We start from the raw sequence: 18,343 nt of genomic DNA, 5'->3' as shown, positions 1-18,343 counted from the left end.
GGCTCAATCGGAAATTACCTTTAAATTAAAGCTTCAGCTTTACAGATTGAATAGAGCCCTAAGTTTAGTTAGAAAGAACAACCACACATCCCAGTTATTGCAGGTAGACTTTTCTATCAGCAGAATCAGTGGCAGGAAGAAAACACAACTGTAGGTGTGAGTGCAAGTAAGACAAGTTGTTTGAATTTAATTGGATCCATCCACAGGAGCGCCACCACACTAAGGTCCAGTTCCAGCTGAAGTCCGAGAGGATCTCCCTGGCCCAGGTGTTCAGTAAGATGGAGCAGGTGGTGGAGGTGCTGGGGATAGAGGACTATTCTGTCAGCCAGACCACACTGGACAACGTGAGTTACTCTCACGCTGTGTATTAGTAATTTCCACACTGACGCGGTACAGATTAGGTGATTTTAAATGTTTATTTAAAAAATGTCATAGAGAATTTGATTTTAAATCTGTGCACGCACAGACATTGATCATTGCTCCCTTTCATTTTTGTTTGTTGACTTGAGGAAGGCCTTGCATCTGAAACATCTATGCTAAAAAGTCTCAATTATATCCCCTTGTCTTTGTTTCTCTGCGTTCTCTCCCTCCCACAGGTGTTTGTGAACTTTGCCAAGAAGCAAAGTGACAACCTGGAGCAGCAGGAGAGTTCCCCCCCTGCTGGAGGCCAGTCGCCACTGCAGCGCCTGCTCAGCCTGCTGAGGCCCCGGCCTGCAAATACGGAGCTCAGCGCCCTGGTCAGCGAAGAGCCGGGGGAACTGGAGAGTGACGACGATGAGGGCCTCATCAGCTTTGAAGAGGAGAGGGTGAGAGGCGGGAAGAGCGAGGAGGAGAAAGAGGAGGAGAGGGTGTGAAGGGGAGAGGAGAAGACTGAGAAAGTTAGATGGGATGTTGTCTACATAGACACACTGTGCAGATCACACTTAAACTTAATAAGTATTAAGTAAGTACTTAACTGTAAGTAAACTTGACTGTATTTTATCCTTTACTAATCACCTGTTGTCTCCATGGCAGGTGCAGCTCTCCTTTAACACAGATACTGTCTGTTGAACTGTGGAAACTCAGAGAGGGGGCGTGGCTGGACAGACAATGTCGGAGGGGGAAACTCGGAGAGGGTGTGGCTAGATATATAAAGTGGGAGGAGGAAACTCAGAGAGGGTGTGTCTATTAGAAAGAGAGAGGAGGAAATGTACATCAGTGGAGGCTGGAGGGAGGAGCTATAGGAGGATGGGCTCATTGTAATGGCTGGAATGGAATAAATGGAACGGTATCAAACATATGGAAACCACATGTTTGACTCTGTTCCATTGATTTTATTCCAGCCATTACAATGAGCCCATCCTCCTATAGCTCCTCCCACCAGCCTCCACTGATTTACATGTACTAGGAAGAGAATGTACCTGTTCATTTTGGATGGGAAGACAACCGTCTCTCTCTATCTACCCAAGGGAAAGTAAGATGCATTTAATTTTTTGCCTCAAGCACCTAACAGTGACAGAGACTGAGGATTGGACTCAGAGAAGGAGATGCAGTGGGACAGAGAGGAGAAGGACAGAGAAGTGAAGTCAGCCTCTCAAAGCTGTCACAGAGTCAGCCATGGTTAAAGGCTGAGGTGACGAAGAGATAGGTATTCTGTCATGGGAAACATACTGCTACAGTGAGAATGCTTGCATTTTAATGGAGATGTGTTGTTATAGGAATGTTTATATGTATTTATTTTTTAGAATGTATATGTACACTGAAATCCAATGTGGTCCGTCTAGAAAGGACTGAAATCAAAAGGTTTGATTATGTATTAATGTCGCTACTAGTAAGTTGGCTTCATTCATTGCTGATGATGTCACAAAGTATCATATAATTCCTTCTGATATGACCACCTTACTGAGTTTAATCTTTTATCAGATGTTTGACGCAGTGAATTTGTGATTCAACATTGGTCAAATGTGTTCCGTCCCTGCCAAAGTACAAGAGTGCGTCCCAAATGGCACCCTATTCCCTATATAGTGCACTACTTTTGACCAGGGCCCATGGGGCTCTGTTCAAAAGTAGTGCATTATGTACTGAAGGGAATAGGGTGCCATTTGGGACTCAGTGTTCCTATTCAACCAGAGATGCCCCCACCCTCCCCTCCCCTCCTTTTAAAATCCTCTACCTGCCTTGGAGCATGCTGTCATGAAACCAGTCAAACTAGTGTTGTGTCATACAGTATATATCTATATTTTTCTGTGGCAAGAAGAATGATTTATTTTAGATATTGAAATGTATACGGGACAGATGTCTGATCTGTGATTGATTTCTCAATAACTGATGATGGTTTATAGCTAAGTAAGTGCACTTTGGAAAGTGGTAAGTTTTGAATTGAGTCCTGAATCGTTGGCCTTTTATTTGAAATCACTTTACTAGACTAAGTGAGTCACAGAGGAAAGCTGCACTAGATTTCCTGTTTTAATACAATGTAACATAATTATTCTATATGTTGATGATGCTGATGGTGCCTCCCAAATCTCTAGCCTCTTTATTTGGACACTGTATATTTTTGTCTCGACATGATAATTAGAGCACTTTCTACTGAACGCTTTATTTTGTGCTTCTACAAATCATAATGATTTGGATTCTTTCGACAAGATCCTATGTTGGACACTATGTAATAACTTACTTTACAATGAAGGTAATCAACAAGATAATTTAAGTAATCAAAAACCGTGAAAAGAACTGAACTTAATAATAACTCTATCATGTAATACCTATAAGAAAGGACACACAGGATTTACAATAATAAGCATACACTACTGCACTACCATCACTGTGAGACAAAGAAGTTGAACTTTCAGATCGTTGTTTAGTTTGAACTTGAGCTTGTATGATTTACAAGATGCTTTAAAGTCAGTTGACTTATCTTTTGGAAGTTGGAGCACATTTGAATTATGAAGAACACCCACACCACATCATTAATAAAGGGAAATGTTTGTCATTTCTTGAATATGTATGTTGGCATGTGATTTGAACTGGATATTTTCATGGGGTGTTTGTGTTGTGAAGATATACAGTGAGGGAAAAAAGTATTTGATCCCCTGCTGATTTTGTATATTTGACCACTGACAAAGACATGATCAGTCTATAATTTTAATGGTAGGTTTATTTGAACAGTGAGAGACAGAATAACAACAACAAAATCCAGAAAAACGCATGTTATAAATGGATTTGCATTTTAATGGGGGAAATAAGTATTTGACCCCTCTGCAAAACATGACTTAGTACTTGGTGGCAAAACCCTTGTTGGCAATTACATTTACATTTACGTCATTTAGCAGACGCTCTTATCCAGAGCGACTTACAAATTGGTGCATTCACCTTAAAGCCAGTGGGATAACCACTTTACAATATGTATTGTTTTTTTTAATTATTGTTTTTTGGGGGGTGGGGTAAGGGGGGGGAGAAGGATTACTTTATCCTATCCCAGGTATTCCTTAAAGAGGTGGGGTTTCAAGTGTCTCCGGAAGGTGGTGAGTGACTCCGCTGTCCTGGCGTCGTGGGGGAGGTTGTTCCACCATTGGGGTGCCACAGCAGCGAACAGTTTTGACTGGGCTGAGTGGGAACTGTGCTTCTGCAGAGGTAGGGGGGTCAGCAGGCCAGAGGTGAATGAACGCAGTGCCCTCGTTTGGGTGTAGGGACTGATCAGAGCCTGAAGGTACGGAGGTGCCGTTCCCCTCACAGCTCCGTAGGCAAGCACCATGGTCTTGTAGCAGATGCGAGCTTCAACTGGAAGCCAGTGGAGTGTGCAGAGGAGCGGGGTGACGTGAGAGAACTTGGGAAGGTTGAACACCAGACGGGCTGCGGCATTCTGGATGAGTTGTAGGGGTTTAATGGCACAGGCAGGGAGCCCAGCCAACAGCGAGTTGCAGTAATCCAGACGGGAGATGACAAGTGCCTGGATTAGGACCTGTGCCGCTTCCTGTGTAAGGCAGGGTTCGTACTCTCCGAATGTTGTAGAGCATGAACCTACAGGATCGGGTCACCGACTTGATGTTAGCGGAGAAAACGACAGGGTGTTGTCCAGGGTCACGCCAAGGCTCTTCGCACTCTGGGAGGAGGACACAACGGAGTTGTCAACCGTGATGGTGAGATCATGGAACGGGCAGTCCTTCCCCGGGAAGAGCAGCTCCATCTTGCTGAGGTTCAGCTTGAGGTGGTGATCCGTCATCCACACTGATATGTCTGCCAGACATGCAGAGATGCGATTCGCCACCTGGTTATCAGAAGGGGGAAAGGAGAAGATTAGTTGTGTGTCGTCTGCGTAGCAATGATAGGAGAGGCCATGTGAGGATATGACAGAGCCAAGTGACTTGGTGTATAGCGAGAATAGGAGAGGGCCTAGAACTGAGCCCTGGAGGACACCAGTGGTGAGAGCACGTGGTGCGGAGACAGATTCTCACCACGCCACTTGGTAGGAACGACCGGTCAGGTAGGACGCAATCCAAGAGTGAGCCGCGCCGGAGATGCCCAGCTCGGAGAGGGTGGAGAGGAGGATCTGATGGTTCACAGTATCAAAGGCAGCAGACAGGTCTAGAAGGACAAGAGCAGAGGAGAGAGAGTTAGCTTTAGCAGTGCGGAGAGCCTCCGTGACACAGAGAAGAGCAGTCTCAGTTGAATGACCAGTCTTGAAACCTGACTGGTTTGGATCAAGAAGATCATTCTGAGAGAGATAGCAAGAGAGTTGGCTAAAGACGGCACGCTCAAGAGTTTTGGAGAGAAAAGAAAGAAGGGATACTGGTCTGTAGTTGTTGACATCAGAGGGATCGAGTGTTGTTTTTTTGAGAACGGGTACAACTCTCGCTCTCTTGAAGACGGGAGGGACATAGCCAGCGGTCAAGGATGAGTTGATGAGCGAGGTGAGGTAAGGGAGAAGGTCACCGGAGATGGTCTGGAGAAGAGAGGAGGGGATAGGGTCAGACGTTTCTTGTAGTTGGCCACCAGTTTTGCACACATCTCAGGAGGAATTTTGTCCCACTCCTCTTTGCAGATCTTCTCCAAGTCATTAAGGTTTCGAGGCTGACGTTTGGAACTCGAACCTTCAGCTCCCTCCACAGATTTTCTATGGGATTAAGGTCTGGAGACTGGCTAGGCCACTCCAGGACCTTAATGTGTTCTTCTTGAGCCACTCCTTTGTTGCCTTGGCCGTGTGTTTTGGGTCATTGTCATGCTGGAATACCCATCCACGACCCATTTTCAATGCCCTGGCTGAGGGAAGGAGGTTCTAACCAAGATTTGACAGTACATGGCCCCGTCCATCGTCCCTTTGATGCGGTGAAGTTGTCCTGTCCCCTTAGCAGAAAAACACCCCCAAAGCATAATGTTTCCACCTCCATGTTTGACGGTGGGGATGGAGTTCTTGGGGTCATAGGCAGCATTCCTCCTCCTCCAAACACGGCGAGTTGAGTTGATGCCAAAGAGCTCCATTTTGGTCTCATCTGACCACAACACTTTCACCCAGTTCTCCTCTGAATCATTCAGATGTTCATTGGCAAACTTCAGACGGCCCTGTATATGTGTTTTCTTGAGCAGGGGGACCTTGCGGGCGCTGCAGGATTTTAGTCCTTCACGGCGTAGTGTGTTACCAATTGTTTTCTTGATGACTATGGTCCCAGCTGCCTTGAGATCATTGACAAGATCCTCCCGTGTAGTTCTGGGCTGATTCCTCACCGTTCTCATGATCATTGCAACTCCACGAGGTGAGATCTTGCATGGAGCCCCAGGCCGAGGCAGATTGACAATTCTTTTGTGTTTCTTCCATTTGCGAATAATCGCACCAACTGTTGTCACCTTCTCACCAAGCTGCTTGGCGATGGTCTTGTAGCCCATTCCAGCCTTGTGTAGGTCTACAATCTTGTCCCTGACATCCTTGGAGAGCTCTTTGGTCTTGGCCATGGTGGAGAGTTTGGAATCTGATTGATTGATTGCTTCTGTGGACAGGTGTCTTTTATACAGGTAACAAGCTGAGATTAGGAGCACTCCCTTTAAGTGTGTGCTCCTAATCTCAGCTCATTACCTGTATAAAAGACACCTGGGAGCCAGAAATCTTTCTGATTAAAAGGGGGTCAAATACTTATTTCCCTCATTAAAATGCAAATCAATTTATAACATTTTTGACATGCGTTTTTCAGGATTTTTTTGTTGTTATTCTGTCTCTCACTGTTCAAATAAACCTACCATTAAAATTATAGACTGATCATGTATTTGTCAGTGGGAAAACGTACAAAATCAGCAGGGGATCAAATACTTTTTTCCCTCACTGTAGTTGTGATCTTGCTTTATTCCTCTCAGAAATTGCTTAAGTTATTTCATGGACTAATTCTATGTAATTTAACACATATTTTGGTGATTTGTTAATGTGGGACCTACTTGGATTTATTTGCAAAAAAAATCTTGACTGGGGTGGTTGTTATCCTTATACTATTAAACAAGGAAACTGATCATTGTAATTTGTTTTCCTCAGAATGTAAAGTAGGTGAAATGTTTTACTGAAGTCCAGGACAAAATAATAATTTTTCATGTGAACTAATATGAAAATGAGAAACCAAGCCTGTCTTTGAAATGTGTTAATTAATGCTACCTTGTTATGTTGAATCTGAAAAGCCGTGAGGAAATATGAAATGAACTTGAGGCTAACTTGTGTCCTTTATCTCAGACTAAATGATGACCGTGATGCTCTACTTTAACTAGAGTTCTGTGACTCTGGACCTCAAAGGAACAGCGATGTGGTTTAGGACCATTTTAGATGGTTTTGATCATTATTTGATCTATTAAACTTTTGTTGCCACCCAACACATATCTGAATACTGAAAGGTATTTGAAGTTTCCCCTTAGCAAAAAAAAAGCTTGGTCTCTGGAGTAAAAGTAAAACACACTGTTTTTTAACGACACCAGCAAATATGAGAATTGGGTGCAATTCTACATGGGTGCAAATACTATGATTTTTTTTTTTTTATCAATCTAGTGATTACTTGGCTTTGCTCTAAGGCAAAAATGCTTTGGAATTTATCCAGGTTGTGTACGTGTGCATATGAATATAAATAATATCTATATATTTTATGAAAATATGTCTGACATTTTTCTGTTGTAAAGCATCTGTTCATATTTGTTCTTCTTGCGTTACATTTGGACTTGTTGCTGATTCTACTGTTGTTGTATTATGTGCTTCACGTTGGGTGATCTGGACTTTTAAACAAAAAAAATGACAAATAAATCAGGTATCAATTGGGTCCTTTCTATCTATGGTTTTATTCAAACATTTAATTACAGTATTCTAGTAGCTACCTTCAACGTTAGGTAATAGAACCAAATTGTTTACTGTACATGCTCTTTGAAAGCTTGCAGTCATTTTGCTTACAATAAAGATATGAGAATAGTAGTCTGATATACAGTATCCATTTCATGGTTTCCTGAGCAGATTTGTCTAACTTGTTAAAAATAATAATTATGTTATTAGAACGAATCAACATGACTGATTGGACAAGGAGAATGGCTTTAAAAAGTAATGTTTATTACAAAGTTAAAATACATTTTAAAATGTTTCAAGTCTTCCCACAGTGATTGAGTTAATGATAATGATTGAGTTAATGATAATGACTGCGTCTCAAATTGCACCCCATTCCCTATATCGTGCACTACTTTTGATCATGACCCATAGGGCTCTGGTCAAAAGTAGTGCACCAAATAGGGAATGAGTACCATTTGGGACACACCCCCATCAGTCCTTAAAAAGCAGATTGTCATCATTTGGACAGTATTCATTAAATAGGTATATATTTTTGTTGTATGGTTTAGTGTCAGTGGATTAAAAGAACATTCATGCACTATATTGTTTGTATGCTGGAGAAATGTGATAGCGAGGATGGAAAACAACTGTGGTTATTTCTCATAGCAAATCATAATTAATCGTCTTCATCATCAAATGCCACCCCGGTTGCTTGACGCTTTCTGAAAAAGGTCAGAAAAACATAAATAATAGTCAACTTGTCTCTTTACATTATTTGCACCCAGATGCATGTAAATACAGTCCATTGATACGTCCCAAATGCCACACTATTCCAGTTATAGTGTTCTTCTTTTGACAAGGGCCCATCCCTTTAAACTAGTGCACTATTTAGGGACAAGGGCCTATCCCTTTATAGTGCACTACTTTGATCTGAGACCTATGGGCCCTGGTAAGAAGTAGTACACTATATATGAGATAGGGTGCCATTTGGGACACAGGCACTGTCCTGATCTCAGAAGGTACCTACCTCTTAGTTCCTGGGTTGATGAGAGAATCTCCTGGGAGACGCTTCTTGACTGCCATATTTTGGCCACTCTGCTGCCGTTTCCTTGGCTCAAAGTCTGAAAAGAGCAAGAGTACCATTTACTATACAGTACCAGTCAAAAGTTTGGACACACCTACTCATTCAAGGGTTTTTCTTTATTTTTACATTGTAGAATAATAGTGAAGACATCAAAACTATGAAATAACACATATGGAATCACTTAGTAACCCAAAAAGTGTTAAACAAATCAAAATAAATTTAATATTTTAGATTCTTCAAATAGCCACCCTTTGCCTTGATGACAGCTTTGCACACTCTTGGCATTCTCTCAACCAGCTTCATGAGGTAGTCACCAGGAATGCATTTCAATTAACAGGTGTGCCTTCTTAAAAGTTAATTTGTGGAATTTATTTCCATCTTAATGCGTTTGAGCCAATCAGTTGTGTTGTGACAAGGTAGGGGGGTATACAGAAGATAGCCCGTGTAGCTCAGTTGGTAGAGCATTGCGTTTGCAACGCCAGGGCTGTGGGTTCGTTTCCCACGGGGGACCAGTATGAAAAATAAAAATACATGTATGCACTAACTGTATGTCGCTCTGGATAAGAGCGTCTGCTAAATGACTAAAATGTAAATGTAAATAGCCCTATTTGGTAAAATACCAAGTCGATATTATGGCAAGAACAACTCAAATAAGCCAAGAGAAACAACAGTCCATCATTACTTTAAGACATGAAGGTCAGTCAATACGGAAAATGTCAAGAACTTTGAAAGTTTCTTCAAGTGCAGTCGCAAAAACCATCAAGCGCTATGATGAAACTGGCGCTCATGAGGACCGCCACAGGAATGGAAGACCCAGAGTTACCTCTGCTGCAGAGGCTAAGTTCATTAGAGTTACCAGCCTCAGAAATTGCAGCCCAAATAAATGCTTCAAAGTTCAAGCCACAGACACATCTCAACATCAACTGTTCAGAGGAGACTGTGTGAATCAGGCCTTCATGGTCAAACTGCTGCAAAGAAACCACTACTAAAGGACACCAATAAGAAGAAGAGACCTGCTTGGGCCAAGAAACACGAGCAATGGACAGTAGACTGGTGGAAATGTGTCCTTTGGTCTGCAGTCCAAATTGGAGATTTTTGGTTCCAACCGCCGTGGCTTTGTGAGACACAGTGTGGGTGAATGGATGATCTCTGCATGTGTATTTCCCACCGTAAAGCATGGAGGAAGAGGTGTTATGGAGTGGGGGTGCTTTGCTGGTGACTGTCTGTGATTTATTTAGAATTTAAGGCACACTTAACCAGCATGGCTACCACAGCATTCTGCAGCGATACGCCATCCCATCTGGTTTGGGCTTAGTGGGACTATCATCTGTTTTTCAACAGGACAATGACCCAACACACCTCCAGGCTGTGTAAGGGCTATTTGACCAAGAAGGAGTGTGATGGAGTGCTGCATCAGATGACCTGGCCTCCACAATCACCCGACCTCAACCCAATTGAGATGGTTTGGGATGAGTCGGATGGCAGAGTGAAGGAAAAGCAGCCAACAAGTGCTCAGCATATGTGGGAACTCCTTCAAGACTGTTGGAAAAGCATTCCAAGTGAAGCTGGTTGAGAGAATGCCAAGAGTGTTTAAAGCTGTCATCAACACAAAGGGTGGCTACTTTGAAGAATCTAAAATATTAAATATATTTTGATTTGTTTAACACTTTTTGGGTTACTACATGATTCCATGTGTTATTTCATAGTTTTGATGTCTTCACTACTATTCTACAATGTAGAAAATAATAAAAAAAGAAAGAAAAACCCTTGAATGAGAAGGTGTGTCCAAACTTTTCACTGGTACTGTACATCATCGTTCCTAATACACCTCTATATCTATGAGGATGAGCTATGTTCTATTGTAATTTACCAAGGCAATAAAAAAAAACATCCATGGAAAAAATAAGATGAAGAGAACTTAGCACAGCACCTGTATTCCGTTTGTGCGGACTCTTCCCAGGACTGAATGAGGCAGGGCCTGCTGGACAGAACACAGTAACACAACAGAGAACATAAAGAGTATGTGTGTTAAGAGTACACATGCATTCTGTAACAGCAGTTAGCAAGACCTTCCCTAGATCAGAAAGAGTACAGTATGTGAGGAGAACTTTGTATGCTGTATGAGAGCTTTGTCCCTAACCTCACCAGTATTGTTTAAATGGGTCAGGCTGTCCGCCATTCTAAACAGCAGTTCTCTCAGAACCTCTTTAGCCTCTTGTTCTTTCAGTCTGGACAGAGTCACACTCGGCCCTCCTGGACTGGCCCCTACATAGAGCACTGCACTGGTGTCCTGCACCGATACTGACACACTCCCACTCCCACATGCAGACCTGGAACAACGTAGGAGAGGAATATGCAAGTATTGTAAAGGCATGGAAAGTGAAAAGGATCTCAAGGAGTGCATGAGGTCCTTGGATTAAAATAAACTGGGAAATGGGATAAACATACTTGATTTTCAGGATATAATCCTCTGTTGACTTTAAGGCAAACTTCTGTCTCTGAAAATAAATGTGCATGTCATTTTGTTATCATATACAGAGGGGGAATGCCAATATAATTAGTTAAGAAATTACTACTTTTTACAGGATACGTACAAACTGGTTCAACGTCTCCTCAGTGAAATCTGTGCACCACACATCAGAGGCATTTGTCAAGCTGAAACAGAAAACAAGTATGATGTTAGCTGCATGTGTTACTACACCAATATCATGGATCTTTCTTTACAGGTGAATATTATACCAATCTCTATATGGCACCACTAGAGGTAGCTTTGTTGTTATTGTTGTTAGCACTAGCCTGAACACTGCAGCACGAGTTAACTGTGTTTCACCCGAGTCGATGAGATCGCCTCTCTATTTGAGCAAACATTTATAATCGCTACTGTATAATAAATAGTTAGCTACATGTCCAAAACTACTGTAGCGCTATAGGTCAGTTCTCTGGTCAGTTTACGTTGTTAGAAACGCATGGTTTCTACCCATACGGAAATGGGTAGATAGCTATCAACACTCACCCAACAATGAATATCCCAGATTTTGTATGCGTGTAGCATATTAGTTTAGACTGGTCCTTTTTATCTACCACGGTGCAGTACGATGATTGGGTCAACGGTAGATTTCCATCCATATTTTGTGTTGGTGTAGACATGAGCTGATGGTCAGGGAACCTACACTGTGTGTGGTTACCAGTGCTACCCCACGTCTCTGTAACATTGTGCCACGTTTCGATGCTGAATGTAGCCCTCCAGTCGGAGACGTCGCAGCGTTAATCAGGAAGTGTTTGCCAGCCGAATAGCTGCTTCACATGTATGTTTCTAACTTCTTTCTCAGAATATATGTTGATCTGTAAACAAAGATCGCTTATTGGGATATTATGTACGTTAGAATTAAGTCGAAATACTATAGTTTGAACGGTGTAGCTAGCTAGATGTTCGTCTTGATGCCTGTTGCTAGCCTTGTAGGGAGGTCAATTATAGCTAGCTAGTGCTTGTTTTGCTAAATATGTGCGCTAGCTGAAGGCTAGCTTGTTCGTGTTGCATGTATCTCAACCAGCAGTTCAATAGTTAGCTAGGTAGTTAGTTAACTAATATTTGATGCAATTCTATGTTATGTTACCCATGTTCATGTTGTTGATGGAGATAGTGGGCTGTGTTATCTTGGCATAATAATTGTTGACACTGTCCATATTTACAGATTTGACCGGTGCTGTGGTCCAGTAATATGCAGAACATCTTGCGATGGCTTGGAAGTCAAGGACCCGCAGTCTACAGGTGTTCGACACAGAGCTGAGTGCCGACACAGTGGAGTGGTGCCCCATCTCACAGTGGCACAACATACTGGCATGTGGAACATATCAACTGCAGAAGGGGCCAGATGCGGTAAGACTGTAGACACTATTGTTAGACAAACAGACAATCAAAGCCAAGGTACTTTTGTATATATAGGGTATGTGGATACCCCTTCAAATGAGTGGATTCCGCTATTTCAGCCACACAGCCATGCAATCTCCATAGAAAACATTGGCAGTAGAATGGCCTTACTGAAGAGCTCAGTGACTTTCAACATGGCACCGTCATAGGATGCCACCTTTCCAACAAGTCAGTTCGTCAAATGTCTGGCCTGCTAGAGCTGCCCCGGTCAACTAAGTGCTGTTATTGTGAAGTGGAAACGTCTAGGAGCAACAACGGCTCACAGAATTGGAGTGGTGAAGCATGTAACACGTAACAATCGTATGTTATCGGTTGCAACTGTTAAACTCGCAGCTATTGGACTCTGGAGCAATGGAAACGCGTTCTCTGGAGTGATGAATCACCCTTCACCATCTGGCAGTCTGGGTTTGGAGGATGCCCGTAGAACGCTACTTGCCCGAATGCATAGTGCCAACTGTAAAGTTTGGTGGAGGAGGAATAATGGTCTGGGGCTGTTTTTCATGGTTCGGGCTAGGCCCCTTAGTTCCAGGGAAGGGAAATCTTAATGCTACAGCATACAATGACATTCTAGTCTATTCTGTGCTTCCAACTTTGTAGCAACAGTTTGGGGAAGGTACTTTCCTGTTTCAGCATGACAATGCCCCCATGCACAAAGTGAGGTCCATACAGAAATGATTTGTCGAGATCGGTGTGGAAGAACTTGACTGGCCTGCACAGAGCCCTGACCTCAACTCCATCAAACACCTTTGGGATGAATTGGAACGCAACTGCGAGCCAGGCCTAATCGCCCAACATCAGTGCCCGACCTCACTAATGCTCTTGTGGCTGAATGGAAGTAAGTCCCCGCAGCAATGTTCCAACATCTAGTGGAAAGCCTTCCAAGAAGAGTGGAGGCTGTTATAGCAGCAAAGGAGGGACCAACTCCGTATTAATGCCCATGATTTTGGAATGAGATGTTTGATGAGAAGGTGTCCACATACTTTTGGCCATGTAGTGTATGACTGTATACACCCCGATGTATTTCACTGACTGTATATCAGAAAGTTGTTACTTCTCAGACACGTTGAGACTCTGGTGTGTGTATAAGGTGGTGTGACAGTTCTCTCATTGTGCAATCATCAGGGAGCAGAGGACGCGGCTACTCGGATTGGCCGACTGTACCTGTTCAAGTTTCGTCAACAAGGACCTATGTGTCCGCCCCTCAGTGAGCTGCAGCGGATTGACACACCAGCTATATTAGATCTGAAATGGTAAGATAATGCAAACAGCGACAAACTTTTTTCAGTTTGGGCTCGTTTCCTAGACTAGACTAAAAAGCTATTTCAATGGAGGTTCTCCACCTGGCCTTGATGATGACTTTGTTGCTGTACCTCTTTTCTCAGGTGTCATGTGCCAGTGTCAGAGAGGCCTCTGTTGGGCATGGCTACAGCAAGTGGGGAGCTACAGCTGCACCGACTCATAGACAGTCAGGTTGATCACTGTCGAATATCCATGTCCTTTATGTTAAAGTGTGTTTGGGCTAGGTAACTTCCCCAAATTCCCTGGTTTTCCAGATATCCCGATTGCAATATTACTGGAATCAGGATGGAATAAGCACAAAATCCGGGTTTCTGAAAAACGAGGGAATTGTGCAACCCTAGCTTTGGGCCCTGCTCTTATGGATATGTGTCTCCAGTAGGAAGGCCGCTGTGCTCTAAAGATTGTGAGCTGTTTGGGACTGGGACCTGATAAGTTGGCTCTGTCATTAGACTGGTCCACTGGAAGAGGTAACAGGTGAGGATCATGGCTTCATTTGGGATATACTGAACGCTGCATGGGAGGTTACTAAAGACCACAGATTGGACAACTAATGTTCTAATAATCAGTAACATTTCAAAATGTAAGCATATGCGCGGTAAGTTTGTTTGTATGTTTCGAGTTAATAATAAGGAATTGTATGCATCTATAGTCACATTTGCGTAGTGGCATACAGTTGAACAGAGGCGTTTTGTTTTTGATTTTCACACATGGGGATTTTTTTTTAGCAGGGTCTTGAAATAAATGGGCCTTTTTAGAAACGTAATTTACATGACAAAATACATAATTTGTATATTTTTGGGGGATAGAACAGCTTTAATATTGCAGATTGTAGGTTCTATCAATTTAATTGTTTGCATAATTTCTAATCCCCCTTATTTTCATTTTATTTTTAAACCTTGAGACAATTGAGACATGGATTGTGTTTGTGTGTCATTGAGGGTGAATGGGCAAGACAAAAGATTGAAGTGCCTTTGAACAGGGTATGGTAGTAGGTGCCAGTCACAACTGCAGCGCTGTTGGGTTTTTCGCGCTCAACAGTTTCCTGTGTGTATCAAGAATAGTCCACCACCCAAAGGACATCCAGCCAACTTGACAGAACTGTGGAAAACATGGGCCAGCATCCCTGTGGAACGCTTTCGACACCTTGTAGAGTCCATGCCCCGACGAATTGAGGCTGTTCTGAGGGCAAAAGGGGGTGCAACTCAATGTTTTGTACACTCAGTGTATATTATAGGTTACAGTAGGCTACTAAATAAACTTTCCAGTGGCACTGAATGATGAAGATGAAGCTTAGACTACTCACCTGTGATGGCCGATGCACTCGTGCCAATAGCTTATCTCAAGATAAGCTACATAGAAAAACAGTGTTGTTCGCTCAGAATCGCTCAAAAGTTGTTGCAAAAAAAATTGTTGGCTTCTATGGACAGATTAGTCTTCTCTTTTCAATTTTACTTCCCACGGCTATGCATTTTAAGTCATTTTACGTTTTAATACTGTTAGGGATAGAACAGCACAATAGAATTGTTTAGGATATAGAACTAATTTATGTCATTAAAAGTAGTGCACAATATAGGGAATGGGGTGCCATTCGAGACGCAGCCGGTGTATCCTCTCTTCCTCTCTGCAGTAGTGACGTGCGTGTGGTGTCCAGTGACTCTGCAGGCTGTGTCAACGTCTTGTCCCTAGGGGAGAACAGTCTGACTGCTGTATCACAGTGGAAGGCCCATGACTTTGAAGCCTGGATCTCAGCCTTCTCTTACTGGGATACTCAGCTTGTCTACTCCGGTAACACTCGCTCTCAAAACACATCTATCTAATACAGGCTGCTTAGTGCTCATTACCCTCCTGTCAAGTTATGTGTTGCCCATCCTATTTTCTGTCTATCGGTCTGTGTTTCTGCACCTAAATGTTTGCCCCTCCTTGTGTGATGATGATGTTTACACTTTGCCTTAATAAGATGATCAGGGTTGTCATGCTTTTTGAGCAGACAGGGGATCTTCATGTTTTAAAAAGTATTGTGACATGCATCCTATGTTTTTATCTTCCATAGCAGCAAGTTCAGCTGGTGACCTCATGTTTACTGTTGTCTGCATGCTAGCAGAATAATTTCAACATTACCAACCTGTCCTGTGTGTGTGTGTCTGTGTTGTCATGTGTGTGTGTCTGTGTTGTCATCTGAATGAAATGCACCTGGCAGGCGGGGATGACTGCAAACTTAAGGGATGGGATCTTAGGATGGGTCCCTCTTCGCCCACATTCACCAGCAAGAGGTGAGAGATACCAATGAATGTTGACACAATACGCGGTCAAAATGCATTCGCCATACCCATGGCAAAGTAAGTAGATGCATCAGAAACATGTCTTAAATCAACATGTAACCAATAATAACTTTTTTTTTTCTTGAAGGCACTCGATGGGTGTATGCAGTGTACACAGTAGCCCACATCGGGAGCGCATTCTAGCCACAGGCAGGTAAATGAACATTGATTTCACTATTTGAGTTAAGTGTTTTATTTTCACAAGGCCAGGCTGATATTGTAATATACTATAATCCTTGTATTCATCAAGCTCCCCTTTATATTCACTATGTGTTCCTGGGAGAGAAGCTGAGTAATCAATTGTTTCTATCAACATACTAATTGATGTTACGGATTGGTGTCAAACCCTAAGGCCCGTACAATCACTAGTGCTTGCGTCCGAAATGGCACACTGTTCACTATGTAGTGCACTACTTTTGACCAGGGCCCATAGGACTCTGTTCAAACGTAGTGCACTAATATAGGGAATAGGGTTCCATTTGAGATGCAGTGAATCATGTGAACTCTCTCCTGTCCTGTAGCTATGACGAGCAGGTGCTCCTGTGGGATGAGAGGAACATGCGTCAGCCTCTCAGTGAGAGTGCTCTGGGTGGAGGAGTGTGGAGACTGAAGTGGCATCCTACCCATGAGCACTTGCTGTTGGCTGCCTGCATGCACAACGACTTCCACATCCTTCACTGCCAGCAAGCTCTGGGTGAGTCTGACTGTCTGGGACGTGATGCTGGTCACATGAAAACTTGCCGCTTTGCCACAACTACCATGTCTGTCTGATTTAAAGAGCTGGGTCGTATTCACACGGAACCAACTGAAACAGGGAGGGGCCTACCTGAATTTGTCCAATAAGAAACACTTAGTATTTAATTGCAAACGTTTTTCTACCCTGTGTTCTAATGAATAAGACCCAAGTAATGTGGTCCTCTGTAGCTCACCTGGTAGAGCGCGGCGCTTGTAACGCCAGGGTAGTGGGTTCGATCCCCAGGACCACCCATACACAAAAATTTATGCACACATGACTGTAAGTCGCTTTGGATAAAAGCATCTGCTAAATGGCATATTATTATTATAAGTAATGTTTTGTCATTTTGTCAAACCTGTAATATTGACTTATTCCTCTAGAGGGCAGCGGAGGAGCGTGTTCTGTCCTAGCCTCCTACATCCTCCACAACTCCCTGGCCTATGGGGCTGACTGGTCCCAGGTTTCCCTGGAGGAGCCTCCTCCCTGCTCCCCTCTGGAGACCACAGAGCCAAGACAGTCCCATACAGAGAGCCATACAGGAGGACACCTGAGGATTCAGTATGAATCTCCCACTGCCAGCTTCGACACCTCCTTGGAGGATGACGCAGGACGTTACATACCTGAGAGTTTATCCCCGCCATCTGCTAGCTGTGTGGGAGGCCCACCTCCCTGTCCTAACCCTGCAGAGGACAGCCCTGCAGTGTCCTGCCTAATAGCCAGCTGCTCATTCTATGACCACATGCTTCATGTGTGGCGCTGGGACTGGACCCCAGAGGAGGTAGCCTGCACTGGGACAGCCCAGGGGGAGGGAGAAAGAAGGGCTGTGGGCGAAGGAGATGGTGGCCAGGCAGGAGCACCAGCAAAGGATGCAAAGTGCACTACACATAGAGAATAGGGTGCCGATGGGAATGCAGCCAAGGTTTGGAGACATGTTTTTGCTTATTGGTCAAGCCCATTAAATCAGGAGGCAAAGACCGAAGAATGCATATGATATCTCACCATAGCAGTATCTCACTACTACTAGAGGACTGTTCCTGCCTCGCTTATTTGAATGTTCACTTTCAAACAAAAACCACAAAGAACCAGCACCAATTTTATCATATTTTTTCAGAGCTTTTTTGATTGTCAATTGTTGCAAAAATCTCAAATGTTTACTTTTCTGTAAACATTATGGTTTCGTTCCAATACTGCATACATGATGTGAAAGCACCTGGCATTTATTCAACCATTCTTGGATAAAATAGGCCTACTTTGAGTCACTTGCAGATATCTGAACTGTTTATGATTGTGTAGATAAATATCATTCCACCCTGATTAATAATGTATTTAATGAAAAACCAACACCTTTTAGGGCAGTAAACATATTGGATCTTAAAGTACATATTAGATCTTAAAGCTTCCCTGATAAGTGGGTCATGGATTATGTTCCATGAAAAACATTTGTTAAATCCACTTGTACAATTGTACTTCCATGTATATAATTTTTTGAGCAATACATTTGCTGTGTTTGAATCCCCTGGCTTCTATTGTTCTGTTAACACTGACTTTCTTTTATTTATTTAACCTTTATTTATCCAGGTTAGTCTCATTGAGATAAAATCTATTTTTCAAGAGAGACCTGGTCCAACCAAGAAAGCAGCAGCGGAGAAAAATGTTTGAGACAAATATCAGACATACTGTAGCAACTTACAGACATAGACACACCATATTTTATTAATTTTTT

General features: G+C 43.0%; 3 protein-coding genes across 4 annotated transcripts in view; 2 read left to right on the top strand and 1 right to left on the bottom strand.

The window, feature by feature from the left end:
- The window catches only part of abca2 (ATP-binding cassette, sub-family A (ABC1), member 2), a 91,169-nt gene extending 89,946 nt beyond the window's left edge, over nt 1-1,223 (top strand). Inside the window, exons 48-50 of the mRNA XM_084176447.1 lie at nt 207-344; nt 597-806; nt 1,015-1,223. Of these exons, the coding sequence (XP_084032573.1) occupies nt 207-344; nt 597-806; nt 1,015-1,050 (384 nt within the window). The 3' untranslated portion in view covers nt 1,051-1,223. The remainder of the gene's footprint in view (nt 1-206; nt 345-596; nt 807-1,014) is intronic.
- Nucleotides 1,224-7,519: 6,296 nt separating this feature from the next.
- LOC311141420 (protein PAXX-like) lies at nt 7,520-11,486 on the bottom strand (the record flags this gene model as incomplete). 2 transcript variants are annotated; one of them, XM_084176745.1, is made up of 7 exons in its annotated part: nt 7,520-7,977; nt 8,283-8,376; nt 10,270-10,320; nt 10,485-10,669; nt 10,788-10,837; nt 10,934-10,994; nt 11,353-11,486. In XM_084176745.1, the coding sequence occupies 7 exons, from the start codon at nt 11,484-11,486 to the stop codon at nt 7,932-7,934; spliced, it is 621 nt and encodes a 206-aa protein (XP_084032871.1). In that variant the 3' UTR covers nt 7,520-7,931. The 2 variants fall into 2 exon arrangements, with proteins under 2 accessions (XP_084032871.1, XP_084032872.1); XM_084176746.1 differs by having other exon boundaries at nt 10,270-10,317.
- A 93-nt stretch (nt 11,487-11,579) lies between these two features.
- Nucleotides 11,580-18,132, top strand: dph7 (diphthamide biosynthesis 7). The gene is made up of 10 exons (XM_084176744.1): nt 11,580-11,644; nt 12,032-12,216; nt 13,390-13,517; nt 13,650-13,737; nt 13,946-14,040; nt 15,194-15,351; nt 15,764-15,836; nt 15,973-16,038; nt 16,406-16,578; nt 17,001-18,132. The coding sequence occupies exons 2-10, from the start codon at nt 12,076-12,078 to the stop codon at nt 17,513-17,515; spliced, it is 1,437 nt and encodes a 478-aa protein (XP_084032870.1). The 5' UTR covers nt 11,580-11,644; nt 12,032-12,075; the 3' UTR covers nt 17,516-18,132.
- Nucleotides 18,133-18,343: the final 211 nt, after the last annotated feature.

This window comes from Coregonus lavaretus, assembly GCF_964263955.1.
Source record: "Coregonus lavaretus genome assembly, chromosome: 14".
Taxonomy (NCBI): Eukaryota; Metazoa; Chordata; class Actinopteri; order Salmoniformes; family Salmonidae; genus Coregonus; species Coregonus lavaretus.
Note: the sequence above shows the minus strand (reverse complement) of the source record. Positions and strands in the feature narration are given on the sequence as shown.

Excerpts from the sequence above, each read along its gene's own strand:
- dph7 (XM_084176744.1), top strand. The coding sequence starts at position 12,076 with ATGGCTTGGAAGTCAAGGACCCGCAGTCTACAGGTGTTCGACACAGAG. Across the intron at positions 13,738-13,945 it reads ACCGACTCATAGACAGTCAG|GAAGGCCGCTGTGCTCTAAA; the intron begins GTTGATCACTGT and ends TGTCTCCAGTAG. Across the intron at positions 15,352-15,763 it reads TACTCAGCTTGTCTACTCCG|GCGGGGATGACTGCAAACTT; the intron begins GTAACACTCGCT and ends TGCACCTGGCAG.